This window comes from Oncorhynchus mykiss, chromosome 13 (genome assembly GCF_057628025.1).
Source record: "Oncorhynchus mykiss isolate SJ-2025 chromosome 13, ASM5762802v1, whole genome shotgun sequence".
In the NCBI taxonomy this organism is placed as follows: domain Eukaryota; kingdom Metazoa; phylum Chordata; class Actinopteri; order Salmoniformes; family Salmonidae; genus Oncorhynchus; species Oncorhynchus mykiss.
Window position 1 is genome coordinate 19,557,187 of NC_143034.1, and position 13,852 is coordinate 19,571,038.

Genomic DNA, 13,852 nt, shown 5'->3' on the forward strand with positions numbered 1-13,852 from the left:
TTAGATACATTACACTGACCTAGTCAATCTGACAACCATCTAGAAATATGACATTAGATACATTACACTGACCTAGTCAATCTGACAACCATCTGGATATATGACATTAGATACATTACACTGACCTAGTCAATCTGACAACCATCTAGAAATATGACATTAGATACATTACACTGACCTAGTCAATCTGACAACCATCTGGATATATGACATTAGATACATTACACTGACCTAGTCAATCTGACAACCATCTGGATATATGACATTAGATACATTACACTGACCTAGTCAATCTGACAACCATCTGGATATATGACATTAGATACATTACACTGACCTAGTCAATCTGACAAGCATCTAGAAATATGACATTAGATACATTACACTGACCTAGTCAATCTGACAACCATCTAGAAATATGACATTAGATACATTACACTGACCTAGTCAATCTGACAACCATCTGGATATATGACATTAGATACATTACACTGACCTAGTCAATCTGACAACCATCTGGATATATGACATTAGATACATTACACTGACCTAGTCAATCTGACAACCATCTAGATATATGACATTAGATACATTACACTGACCTAGTCAATCTGACAACCATCTAGAAATATGACATTAGATACATTACACTGACCTAGTCAATCTGACAACCATCTAGAAATATGACATTAGATACATTACACTGACCTAGTCAATCTGACAACCATCTGGATATATGACATTAGATACATTACACTGACCTAGTCAATCTGACAACCATCTAGAAATATGACATTAGATACATTACACTGACCTAGTCAATCTGACAACCATCTGGATATATGACATTAGATACATTACACTGACCTAGTCAATCTGACAACCATCTGGATATATGACATTAGATACATTACACTGACCTAGTCAATCTGACAACCATCTGGATATATGACATTAGATACATTACACTGACCTAGTCAATCTGACAACCATCTGGATATATGACATTAGATACATTACACTGACCTAGTCAATCGGACAACCATCTAGAAATATGACATTAGATACATTACACTGACCTAGTCAATCTGACAACCATCTGGATATATGACATTAGATACATTACACTGACCTAGTCAATCTGACAACCATCTGGATATATGACATTAGATACATTACACTGACCTAGTCAATCTGACAACCATCTAGAAATATGACATTAGATACATTACACTGACCTAGTCAATCTGACAACCATCTAGAAATATGACATTAGATACATTACACTGACCTAGTCAATCTGACAACCATCTAGAAATATGACATTAGATACATTACACTGACCTAGTCAATCTGACAACCATCTAGAAATATGACATTAGATACATTACACTGACCTAGTCAATCTGACAACCATCTGGATATATGACATTAGATACATTACACTGACCTAGTCAATCTGACAACCATCTGGATATATGACATTAGATACATTACACTGACCTAGTCAATCTGACAACCATCTGGATATATGACATTAGATACATTACACTGACCTAGTCAATCTGACAACCATCTAGATATATAACATTAGATACATTACACTGACCTAGTCAATCTGACAACCATCTGGATATATGACATTAGATACATTACACTGACCTAGTCAATCTGACAACCATCTGGATATATGACATTAGATACATTACACTGACCTAGTCAATCTGACAACCATCTGGATATATGACATTAGATACATTACACTGACCTAGTCAATCTGACAACCATCTGGATATATGACATTAGATACATTACACTGACCTAGTCAATCTGACAACCATCTGGATATATGACATTAGATACATTACACTGACCTAGTCAATCTGACAACCATCTGGATATATGACATTCGATACACGTTATAGTGACCCTAGTCTTGCTTGTCCAAGCTGAAGGGTCTACTTGGCTTGTCACTAGACACACTGGCAGATGTGAAAAGAGACTGGATTGACCGAACCACTGCCTTCTGTTTTGTAGATCCCTCCAGGTTGCCAGGCCGACCAGAAGATCCGTGTTCAGGGAAAGGGGATCCAGAGGATGAACAGCTATAGTTATGGAGATCACTATGTTCACATCAAGATCAGAGTACCTAAGTAAGAGAGAAAGAACACACACACACACACTCCCAGAAACACACACAAATCAAATCTAGTTTTATTGGTCACATACACAGATTTACAGATGTTATCGAAAGAGAAGCAAAATGTTTGTGTTTCTAGCTCCAACGGTGCAGTAATACCTAACAATACAATATCAAACACATAATACACACACAATCCCATAGGAACTAGAAACAGGGTGGCGTGTCTGTCGGCGCCATCTGGTGGAGAGTCTGACGTTAACACAGACCCATTCACATTACTCTGCCTGTTGTCTATCTAGCATGGCTTTGTGTGACTGCTGCTTTCCCTTTTTCACGGTTAGAATAGTGTGTTATTAACCCTCCCTCTGGTCTTCTACCACTGTAGGAAGTTAACCCGGCGACAGCGCTCCCTGCTGCTGAGTTATGCAGAGGAGGAGACTGACGTGGAGGGGACTGTCAACGGAGTCACTGCTGCTACCACAGGTAGGTTGTTTATACCTGGGAATGATACTATATAGTTCCACATCACCTTGTCTTCTCCTGCCACTGCTAGCCTGTCCCCTCTCAACACACACACATTTTAAATGCTTTACTTCATCTACAAATCACATTACAGCCAATAAGGATTCAAACATTTCAAACACACGCCAAGCACACAAGTGTATACACAAACACATGTTAAAACATGAAGCAAACATGGGCCGTATTTTGGATGGTGCATGTAGTACCTGTTTTTGTCTAGGTGGGGGCAGGAGTGGTCAGAGCTCTGAGTCTGGGGCAGGACAGGGCAGAACAGAGGGGCAGGAGAAGAAGAAAGAAGAAGAAGAGGAGGGCGGCATCCTTTCCAAAATAAAGAAAATGTTTAGCTGACAGCCACACCTCAGGTAGGACCCCCCCAACACCCTAAACACTAGCTGTGTAATGTGTGTTAGTCTGACTAACATGAATACTATACCTTCAGAATACACACACACTAACATATACATTTCTCCAACCTGCAGTTTGGCTGTCCTATAGTACAGTGGTTCCTATAGTACAGTGGTTCCTATAGTACAGTGGTTCCTATAGTACAGTGGTTCCTATAGTACAGTGGTTCCTATAGTACAGTGGTTCCTATAGTACAGTGGTTCCTATAGTACAGTGGTTCCTATAGTACAGTGGTCCCTATAGTACAGTGGTTCCTATAGTACAGTGGTTCCTATAGTACAGTGGTTCCTATAGTACAGTGGTTCCTATAGTACAGTGGTTCCTATAGTACAGTGGTTCCTATAGTACAGTGGTTCCTATAGTACAGTGGTCCCTATAGTACAGTGGTTCCTATAGTACAGTGGTTCCTATAGTACAGTGGTTCCTATAGTACAGTGGTTCCTATAGTACAGTGGTTCCTATAGTACAGTGGTCCCTATAGTACAGTGGTTCCTATAGTACAGTGGTCCCTATAGTACAGTGGTTCCTATAGTACAGTGGTTCCTATAGTACAGTGGTTCCTATAGTACAGTGGTTCCTATAGTACAGTGGTTCCTATAGTACAGTGGTTCCTATAGTACAGTGGTTCCTATAGTACAGTGGTTCCTATAGTACAGTGGTTCCTATAGTACAGTGGTTCCTATAGTACAGTGGTTCCTATAGTACAGTGGTTCCTATAGTACAGTGGTCCCTATAGTACAGTGGTTCCTATAGTACAGTGGTTCCTATAGTACAGTGGTTCCTATAGTACAGTGGTTCCTATAGTACAGTGGTTCCTATAGTACAGTGGTTCCTATAGTACAGTGGTCCCTATAGTACAGTGGTTCCTATAGTACAGTGGTTCCTATAGTACAGTGGTTCCTATAGTACAGTGGTTCCTATAGTACAGTGGTTCCTATAGTACAGTGGTTCCTATAGTACAGTGGTTCCTATAGTACAGTGGTTCCTATAGTACAGTGGTCCCTATAGTACAGTGGTTCCTATAGTACAGTGGTTCCTATAGTACAGTGGTTCCTATAGTACAGTGGTTCCTATAGTACAGTGGTTCCTATAGTACAGTGGTCCCTATAGTACAGTGGTTCCTATAGTACAGTGGTCCCTATAGTACAGTGGTTCCTATAGTACAGTGGTCCCTATAGTACAGTGGTTCCTATAGTACAGTGGTTCCTATAGTACAGTGGTTCCTATAGTACAGTGGTTCCTATAGTACAGTGGTCCCTATAGTACAGTGGTTCCTATAGTACAGTGGTTCCTATAGTACAGTGGTCCCTATAGTACAGTGGTTCCTATAGTACAGTGGTCCCTATAGTACAGTGGTTCCTATAGTACAGTGGTTCCTATAATACAGTGGTTCCTATAGTACAGTGGTTCCTATAGTACAGTGGTTCCTATAATACAGTGGTCCCTATAGTACAGTGGTTCCTATAGTACAGTGGTTCCTATAATACAGTGGTTCCTATAGTACAGTGGTTCCTATAGTACAGTGGTTCCTATAGTACAGTGGTCCCTATAGTACAGTGGTTCCTATAGTACAGTGGTCCCTATAGTACAGTGGTTCCTATAGTACAGTGGTTCCTATAGTACAGTGGTTCCTATAGTACAGTGGTTCCTATAGTACAGTGGTCCCTATAGTACAGTGGTTCCTATAGTACAGTGGTCCCTATAGTACAGTGGTTCCTATAGTACAGTGGTTCCCAACCTGCGGTGTGGCTGTCCTATAGTACAGTGGTTCCTATAGTACAGTGGTCCCTATAGTACAGTGGTTCCTATAGTACAGTGGTTCCTATAGTACAGTGGTTCCTATAGTACAGTGGTTCCTATAGTACAGTGGTCCCTATAGTACAGTGGTTCCTATAGTACAGTGGTCCCTATAGTACAGTGGTTCCTATAGTACAGTGGTTCCTATAGTACAGTGGTCCCTATAGTACAGTGGTTCCTATAGTACAGTGGTTCCTATAGTACAGTGGTTCCTATAGTACAGTGGTTCCTATAGTACAGTGGTCCCTATAGTACAGTGGTTCCTATAGTACAGTGGTCCCTATAGTACAGTGGTTCCCAACCTGCGGTGTGGCTGTCCTATAGTACAGTGGTTCCTATAGTACAGTGGTCCCTATAGTACAGTGGTTCCTATAGTACAGTGGTTCCTATAGTACAGTGGTCCCTATAGTACAGTGGTTCCTATAATACAGTGGTCCCTATAGTACAGTGGTTCCCACCCTGCGGTGTGGCTGTCCTATAGTACAGTGGTTCCTATAGTACAGTGGTTCCTATAGTACAGTGGTTCCTATAGTACAGTGGTCCCTATAGTACAGTGGTTCCTATAGTACAGTGGTCCCTATAGTACAGTGGTTCCTATAGTACAGTGGTTCCTATAGTACAGTGGTTCCTATAGTACAGTGGTTCCTATAGTACAGTGGTCCCTATAGTACAGTGGTTCCTATAGTACAGTGGTTCCTATAGTACAGTGGTTCCTATAGTACAGTGGTTCCTATAGTACAGTGGTCCCTATAGTACAGTGGTTCCTATAGTACAGTGGTCCCTATAGTACAGTGGTTCCCAACCTGCGGTGTGGCTGTCCTATAGTACAGTGGTTCCTATAGTACAGTGGTCCCTATAGTACAGTGGTTCCTATAGTACAGTGGTTCCTATAGTACAGTGGTCCCTATAGTACAGTGGTTCCTATAATACAGTGGTCCCTATAGTACAGTGGTTCCCACCCTGCGGTGTGGCTGTCCTATAGTACAGTGGTTCCTATAGTACAGTGGTCCCTATAGTACAGTGGTTCCTATAGTACAGTGGTTCCTATAGTACAGTGGTCCCTATAGTACAGTGGTTCCTATAGTACAGTGGTCCCTATAGTACAGTGGTTCCTATAGTACAGTGGTTCCTATAGTACAGTGGTTCCTATAGTACAGTGGTTCCTATAGTACAGTGGTCCCTATAGTACAGTGGTTCCTATAGTACAGTGGTCCCTATAGTACAGTGGTTCCCAACCTGCGGTGTGGCTGTCCTATAGTACAGTGGTTCCTATAGTACAGTGGTCCCTATAGTACAGTGGTTCCTATAGTACAGTGGTTCCTATAGTACAGTGGTCCCTATAGTACAGTGGTTCCTATAATACAGTGGTCCCTATAGTACAGTGGTCCCTATAGTACAGTGGTTCCTATAATACAGTGGTCCCTATAGTACAGTGGTTCCCAACCTGCGGTGTGGCTGTCCTATAGTACAGTGGTTCCTATAGTACAGTGGTTCCTATAATACAGTGGTCCCTATAGTACAGTGGTTCCCAACCTGCGGTGTGGCTGTCCTATAGTACAGTGGTTCCTATAGTACAGTGGTTCCTATAGTACAGTGGTTCCTATAGTACAGTGGTTCCTATAGTACAGTGGTTCCTATAATACAGTGGTCCCTATAGTACAGTGGTTCCTATAGTAGAGTGGTCCCTATAGTACAGTGGTTCCTATAATACAGTGGTCCCTATAGTACAGTGGTTCCCAACCTGCGGTGTGGCTGTCCTATAGTACAGTGGTTCCTATAGTACAGTGGTCCCTATAGTACAGTGGTTCCTATAGTACAGTGGTCCCTATAGTACAGTGGTCCCTATAGTACAGTGGTTCCTATAGTACAGTGGTTCCTATAGTACAGTGGTTCCTATAGTACAGTGGTTCCTATAGTACAGTGGTCCCTATAGTACAGTGGTTCCTATAGTACAGTGGTCCCTATAGTACAGTGGTTCCCAACCTGCGGTGTGGCTGTCCTATAGTACAGTGGTTCCTATAGTACAGTGGTCCCTATAGTACAGTGGTTCCTATAGTACAGTGGTTCCTATAGTACAGTGGTCCCTATAGTACAGTGGTTCCTATAATACAGTGGTCCCTATAGTACAGTGGTTCCCACCCTGCGGTGTGGCTGTCCTATAGTACAGTGGTTCCTATAGTACAGTGGTCCCTATAGTACAGTGGTTCCTATAGTACAGTGGTTCCTATAGTACAGTGGTCCCTATAGTACAGTGGTTCCTATAATACAGTGGTCCCTATAGTACAGTGGTTCCCACCCTGCGGTGTGGCTGTCCTATAGTACAGTGGTTCCTATAGTACAGTGGTTCCTATAGTACAGTGGTTCCTATAGTACAGTGGTCCCTATAGTACAGTGGTTCCTATAGTACAGTGGTTCCTATAATACAGTGGTTCCTATAGTACAGTGGTTCCTATAGTACAGTGGTTCCTATAATACAGTGGTCCCTATAGTACAGTGGTTCCTATAGTACAGTGGTTCCTATAGTACAGTGGTTCCTATAATACAGTGGTTCCTATAGTACAGTGGTTCCTATAGTACAGTGGTTCCTATAGTACAGTGGTTCCTATAGTACAGTGGTCCCTATAGTACAGTGGTTCCTATAGTACAGTGGTTCCTATAGTACAGTGGTTCCTATAGTACAGTGGTTCCTATAGTACAGTGGTTCCTATAGTACAGTGGTCCCTATAGTACAGTGGTTCCTATAGTACAGTGGTTCCTATAGTACAGTGGTTCCTATAGTACAGTGGTCCCTATAGTACAGTGGTTCCTATAGTACAGTGGTCCCTATAGTACAGTGGTTCCTATAGTACAGTGGTTCCCAACCTGCGGTGTGGCTGTCCTATAGTACAGTGGTTCCTATAGTACAGTGGTCCCTATAGTACAGTGGTTCCTATAGTACAGTGGTTCCTATAGTACAGTGGTTCCTATAGTACAGTGGTTCCTATAGTACAGTGGTCCCTATAGTACAGTGGTTCCTATAGTACAGTGGTCCCTATAGTACAGTGGTTCCTATAGTACAGTGGTTCCTATAGTACAGTGGTCCCTATAGTACAGTGGTTCCTATAGTACAGTGGTTCCTATAGTACAGTGGTTCCTATAGTACAGTGGTTCCTATAGTACAGTGGTCCCTATAGTACAGTGGTTCCTATAGTACAGTGGTCCCTATAGTACAGTGGTTCCCAACCTGCGGTGTGGCTGTCCTATAGTACAGTGGTTCCTATAGTACAGTGGTCCCTATAGTACAGTGGTTCCTATAGTACAGTGGTTCCTATAGTACAGTGGTCCCTATAGTACAGTGGTTCCTATAATACAGTGGTCCCTATAGTACAGTGGTTCCCACCCTGCGGTGTGGCTGTCCTATAGTACAGTGGTTCCTATAGTACAGTGGTCCCTATAGTACAGTGGTTCCTATAGTACAGTGGTCCCTATAGTACAGTGGTCCCTATAGTACAGTGGTTCCTATAGTACAGTGGTCCCTATAGTACAGTGGTTCCTATAGTACAGTGGTTCCTATAGTACAGTGGTTCCTATAGTACAGTGGTTCCTATAGTACAGTGGTCCCTATAGTACAGTGGTTCCTATAGTACAGTGGTTCCTATAGTACAGTGGTTCCTATAGTACAGTGGTTCCTATAGTACAGTGGTCCCTATAGTACAGTGGTTCCTATAGTACAGTGGTCCCTATAGTACAGTGGTTCCCAACCTGCGGTGTGGCTGTCCTATAGTACAGTGGTTCCTATAGTACAGTGGTCCCTATAGTACAGTGGTTCCTATAGTACAGTGGTTCCTATAGTACAGTGGTCCCTATAGTACAGTGGTTCCTATAATACAGTGGTCCCTATAGTACAGTGGTTCCCACCCTGCGGTGTGGCTGTCCTATAGTACAGTGGTTCCTATAGTACAGTGGTCCCTATAGTACAGTGGTTCCTATAGTACAGTGGTTCCTATAGTACAGTGGTCCCTATAGTACAGTGGTTCCTATAGTACAGTGGTCCCTATAGTACAGTGGTTCCTATAGTACAGTGGTTCCTATAGTACAGTGGTTCCTATAGTACAGTGGTTCCTATAGTACAGTGGTCCCTATAGTACAGTGGTTCCTATAGTACAGTGGTCCCTATAGTACAGTGGTTCCCAACCTGCGGTGTGGCTGTCCTATAGTACAGTGGTTCCTATAGTACAGTGGTCCCTATAGTACAGTGGTTCCTATAGTACAGTGGTTCCTATAGTACAGTGGTCCCTATAGTACAGTGGTTCCTATAATACAGTGGTCCCTATAGTACAGTGGTCCCTATAGTACAGTGGTTCCTATAATACAGTGGTCCCTATAGTACAGTGGTTCCCAACCTGCGGTGTGGCTGTCCTATAGTACAGTGGTTCCTATAGTACAGTGGTTCCTATAATACAGTGGTCCCTATAGTACAGTGGTTCCCAACCTGCGGTGTGGCTGTCCTATAGTACAGTGGTTCCTATAGTACAGTGGTTCCTATAGTACAGTGGTTCCTATAGTACAGTGGTTCCTATAGTACAGTGGTTCCTATAGTACAGTGGTTCCTATAATACAGTGGTCCCTATAGTACAGTGGTTCCTATAGTAGAGTGGTCCCTATAGTACAGTGGTTCCTATAATACAGTGGTCCCTATAGTACAGTGGTTCCCAACCTGCGGTGTGGCTGTCCTATAGTACAGTGGTTCCTATAGTACAGTGGTCCCTATAGTACAGTGGTTCCTATAGTACAGTGGTCCCTATAGTACAGTGGTCCCTATAGTACAGTGGTTCCTATAGTACAGTGGTTCCTATAGTACAGTGGTTCCTATAGTACAGTGGTTCCTATAGTACAGTGGTCCCTATAGTACAGTGGTTCCTATAGTACAGTGGTCCCTATAGTACAGTGGTTCCCAACCTGCGGTGTGGCTGTCCTATAGTACAGTGGTTCCTATAGTACAGTGGTCCCTATAGTACAGTGGTTCCTATAGTACAGTGGTTCCTATAGTACAGTGGTTCCTATAGTACAGTGGTTCCTATAGTACAGTGGTTCCTATAGTACAGTGGTCCCTATAGTACAGTGGTTCCTATAGTACAGTGGTTCCTATAGTACAGTGGTTCCTATAGTACAGTGGTTCCTATAGTACAGTGGTTCCTATAGTACAGTGGTTCCTATAGTACAGTGGTTCCTATAGTACAGTGGTTCCTATAGTACAGTGGTTCCTATAGTACAGTGGTTCCTATAGTACAGTGGTTCCTATAGTACAGTGGTTCCTATAGTACAGTGGTTCCTATAGTACAGTGGTTCCTATAGTACAGTGGTCCCTATAGTACAGTGGTTCCTATAGTACAGTGGTTCCTATAGTACAGTGGTTCCTATAGTACAGTGGTTCCTATAGTACAGTGGTTCCTATAGTACAGTGGTCCCTATAGTACAGTGGTTCCTATAGTACAGTGGTCCCTATAGTACAGTGGTTCCTATAGTACAGTGGTCCCTATAGTACAGTGGTTCCTATAGTACAGTGGTTCCTATAGTACAGTGGTTCCTATAGTACAGTGGTTCCTATAGTACAGTGGTTCCTATAGTACAGTGGTCCCTATAGTACAGTGGTTCCTATAGTACAGTGGTTCCTATAGTACAGTGGTCCCTATAGTACAGTGGTTCCTATAGTACAGTGGTCCCTATAGTACAGTGGTTCCTATAGTACAGTGGTTCCTATAATACAGTGGTTCCTATAGTACAGTGGTTCCTATAGTACAGTGGTTCCTATAATACAGTGGTCCCTATAGTACAGTGGTTCCTATAGTACAGTGGTTCCTATAATACAGTGGTTCCTATAGTACAGTGGTTCCTATAGTACAGTGGTTCCTATAGTACAGTGGTCCCTATAGTACAGTGGTTCCTATAGTACAGTGGTCCCTATAGTACAGTGGTTCCTATAGTACAGTGGTTCCTATAGTACAGTGGTTCCTATAGTACAGTGGTTCCTATAGTACAGTGGTCCCTATAGTACAGTGGTTCCTATAGTACAGTGGTCCCTATAGTACAGTGGTTCCTATAGTACAGTGGTTCCCAACCTGCGGTGTGGCTGTCCTATAGTACAGTGGTTCCTATAGTACAGTGGTCCCTATAGTACAGTGGTTCCTATAGTACAGTGGTTCCTATAGTACAGTGGTTCCTATAGTACAGTGGTTCCTATAGTACAGTGGTCCCTATAGTACAGTGGTTCCTATAGTACAGTGGTCCCTATAGTACAGTGGTCCCTATAGTACAGTGGTTCCTATAGTACAGTGGTCCCTATAGTACAGTGGTTCCTATAGTACAGTGGTTCCTATAGTACAGTGGTTCCTATAGTACAGTGGTTCCTATAGTACAGTGGTCCCTATAGTACAGTGGTTCCTGTAGTACAGTGGTCCCTATAGTACAGTGGTTCCCAACCTGCGGTGTGGCTGTCCTATAGTACAGTGGTTCCTATAGTACAGTGGTCCCTATAGTACAGTGGTTCCTATAGTACAGTGGTTCCTATAGTACAGTGGTCCCTATAGTACAGTGGTTCCTATAATACAGTGGTCCCTATAGTACAGTGGTTCCCACCCTGCGGTGTGGCTGTCCTATAGTACAGTGGTTCCTATAGTACAGTGGTCCCTATAGTACAGTGGTTCCTATAGTACAGTGGTTCCTATAGTACAGTGGTCCCTATAGTACAGTGGTTCCTATAGTACAGTGGTCCCTATAGTACAGTGGTTCCTATAGTACAGTGGTTCCTATAGTACAGTGGTTCCTATAGTACAGTGGTTCCTATAGTACAGTGGTCCCTATAGTACAGTGGTTCCTATAGTACAGTGGTTCCTATAGTACAGTGGTTCCTATAGTACAGTGGTTCCTATAGTACAGTGGTCCCTATAGTACAGTGGTTCCTATAGTACAGTGGTCCCTATAGTACAGTGGTTCCCAACCTGCGGTGTGGCTGTCCTATAGTACAGTGGTTCCTATAGTACAGTGGTCCCTATAGTACAGTGGTTCCTATAGTACAGTGGTTCCTATAGTACAGTGGTCCCTATAGTACAGTGGTTCCTATAATACAGTGGTCCCTATAGTACAGTGGTTCCCACCCTGCGGTGTGGCTGTCCTATAGTACAGTGGTTCCTATAGTACAGTGGTCCCTATAGTACAGTGGTTCCTATAGTACAGTGGTTCCTATAGTACAGTGGTCCCTATAGTACAGTGGTTCCTATAGTACAGTGGTCCCTATAGTACAGTGGTTCCTATAGTACAGTGGTTCCTATAGTACAGTGGTTCCTATAGTACAGTGGTTCCTATAGTACAGTGGTCCCTATAGTACAGTGGTTCCTATAGTACAGTGGTCCCTATAGTACAGTGGTTCCCAACCTGCGGTGTGGCTGTCCTATAGTACAGTGGTTCCTATAGTACAGTGGTCCCTATAGTACAGTGGTTCCTATAGTACAGTGGTTCCTATAGTACAGTGGTCCCTATAGTACAGTGGTTCCTATAATACAGTGGTCCCTATAGTACAGTGGTCCCTATAGTACAGTGGTTCCTATAATACAGTGGTCCCTATAGTACAGTGGTTCCCAACCTGCGGTGTGGCTGTCCTATAGTACAGTGGTTCCTATAGTACAGTGGTTCCTATAATACAGTGGTCCCTATAGTACAGTGGTTCCCAACCTGCGGTGTGGCTGTCCTATAGTACAGTGGTTCCTATAGTACAGTGGTTCCTATAGTACAGTGGTTCCTATAGTACAGTGGTTCCTATAGTACAGTGGTTCCTATAATACAGTGGTCCCTATAGTACAGTGGTTCCTATAGTAGAGTGGTCCCTATAGTACAGTGGTTCCTATAATACAGTGGTCCCTATAGTACAGTGGTTCCCAACCTGCGGTGTGGCTGTCCTATAGTACAGTGGTTCCTATAGTACAGTGGTCCCTATAGTACAGTGGTTCCTATAGTACAGTGGTCCCTATAGTACAGTGGTCCCTATAGTACAGTGGTTCCTATAGTACAGTGGTTCCTATAGTACAGTGGTTCCTATAGTACAGTGGTTCCTATAGTACAGTGGTCCCTATAGTACAGTGGTTCCTATAGTACAGTGGTCCCTATAGTACAGTGGTTCCCAACCTGCGGTGTGGCTGTCCTATAGTACAGTGGTTCCTATAGTACAGTGGTCCCTATAGTACAGTGGTTCCTATAGTACAGTGGTTCCTATAGTACAGTGGTCCCTATAGTACAGTGGTTCCTATAATACAGTGGTCCCTATAGTACAGTGGTTCCCACCCTGCGGTGTGGCTGTCCTATAGTACAGTGGTTCCTATAGTACAGTGGTCCCTATAGTACAGTGGTTCCTATAGTACAGTGGTTCCTATAGTACAGTGGTCCCTATAGTACAGTGGTTCCTATAATACAGTGGTCCCTATAGTACAGTGGTTCCCACCCTGCGGTGTGGCTGTCCTATAGTACAGTGGTTCCTATAGTACAGTGGTTCCTATAGTACAGTGGTTCCTATAGTACAGTGGTCCCTATAGTACAGTGGTTCCTATAGTACAGTGGTTCCTATAATACAGTGGTTCCTATAGTACAGTGGTTCCTATAGTACAGTGGTTCCTATAATACAGTGGTCCCTATAGTACAGTGGTTCCTATAGTACAGTGGTTCCTATAGTACAGTGGTTCCTATAATACAGTGGTTCCTATAGTACAGTGGTTCCTATAGTACAGTGGTTCCTATAGTACAGTGGTTCCTATAGTACAGTGGTCCCTATAGTACAGTGGTTCCTATAGTACAGTGGTTCCTATAGTACAGTGGTTCCTATAGTACAGTGGTTCCTATAGTACAGTGGTTCCTATAGTACAGTGGTCCCTATAGTACAGTGGTTCCTATAGTACAGTGGTTCCTATAGTACAGTGGTTCCTATAGTACAGTGGTCCCTATAGTACAGTGGTTCCTATA

At 43.0% G+C, this 13,852-nt stretch overlaps 1 protein-coding gene across 4 annotated transcripts in view; it reads left to right on the forward strand.

Annotated features, from left to right (window-relative positions):
* LOC110485561 (dnaJ homolog subfamily A member 3, mitochondrial) overlaps window positions 1–13,852 on the forward strand; it is an 80,225-nt gene that overhangs the window by 13,868 nt on the left and 52,505 nt on the right. For 3 of the 4 annotated variants that reach the window (XR_016485727.1, XM_090195575.1, XM_090195574.1), the window contains exons 9-11: window positions 2,038–2,153; window positions 2,529–2,626; window positions 2,886–3,027. Coding sequence is in view for 3 of the 4 variants with exons in the window: in XM_090195575.1 (XP_090051701.1) it covers window positions 2,038–2,153; window positions 2,529–2,626; window positions 2,886–3,013 (342 nt within the window). In the remaining variant the exon portion in view is untranslated. The remainder of the gene's footprint in view (window positions 1–2,037; window positions 2,154–2,528; window positions 2,627–2,885; window positions 3,028–13,852) is intronic. The other variant, XM_090195576.1, reaches the window with a different exon arrangement.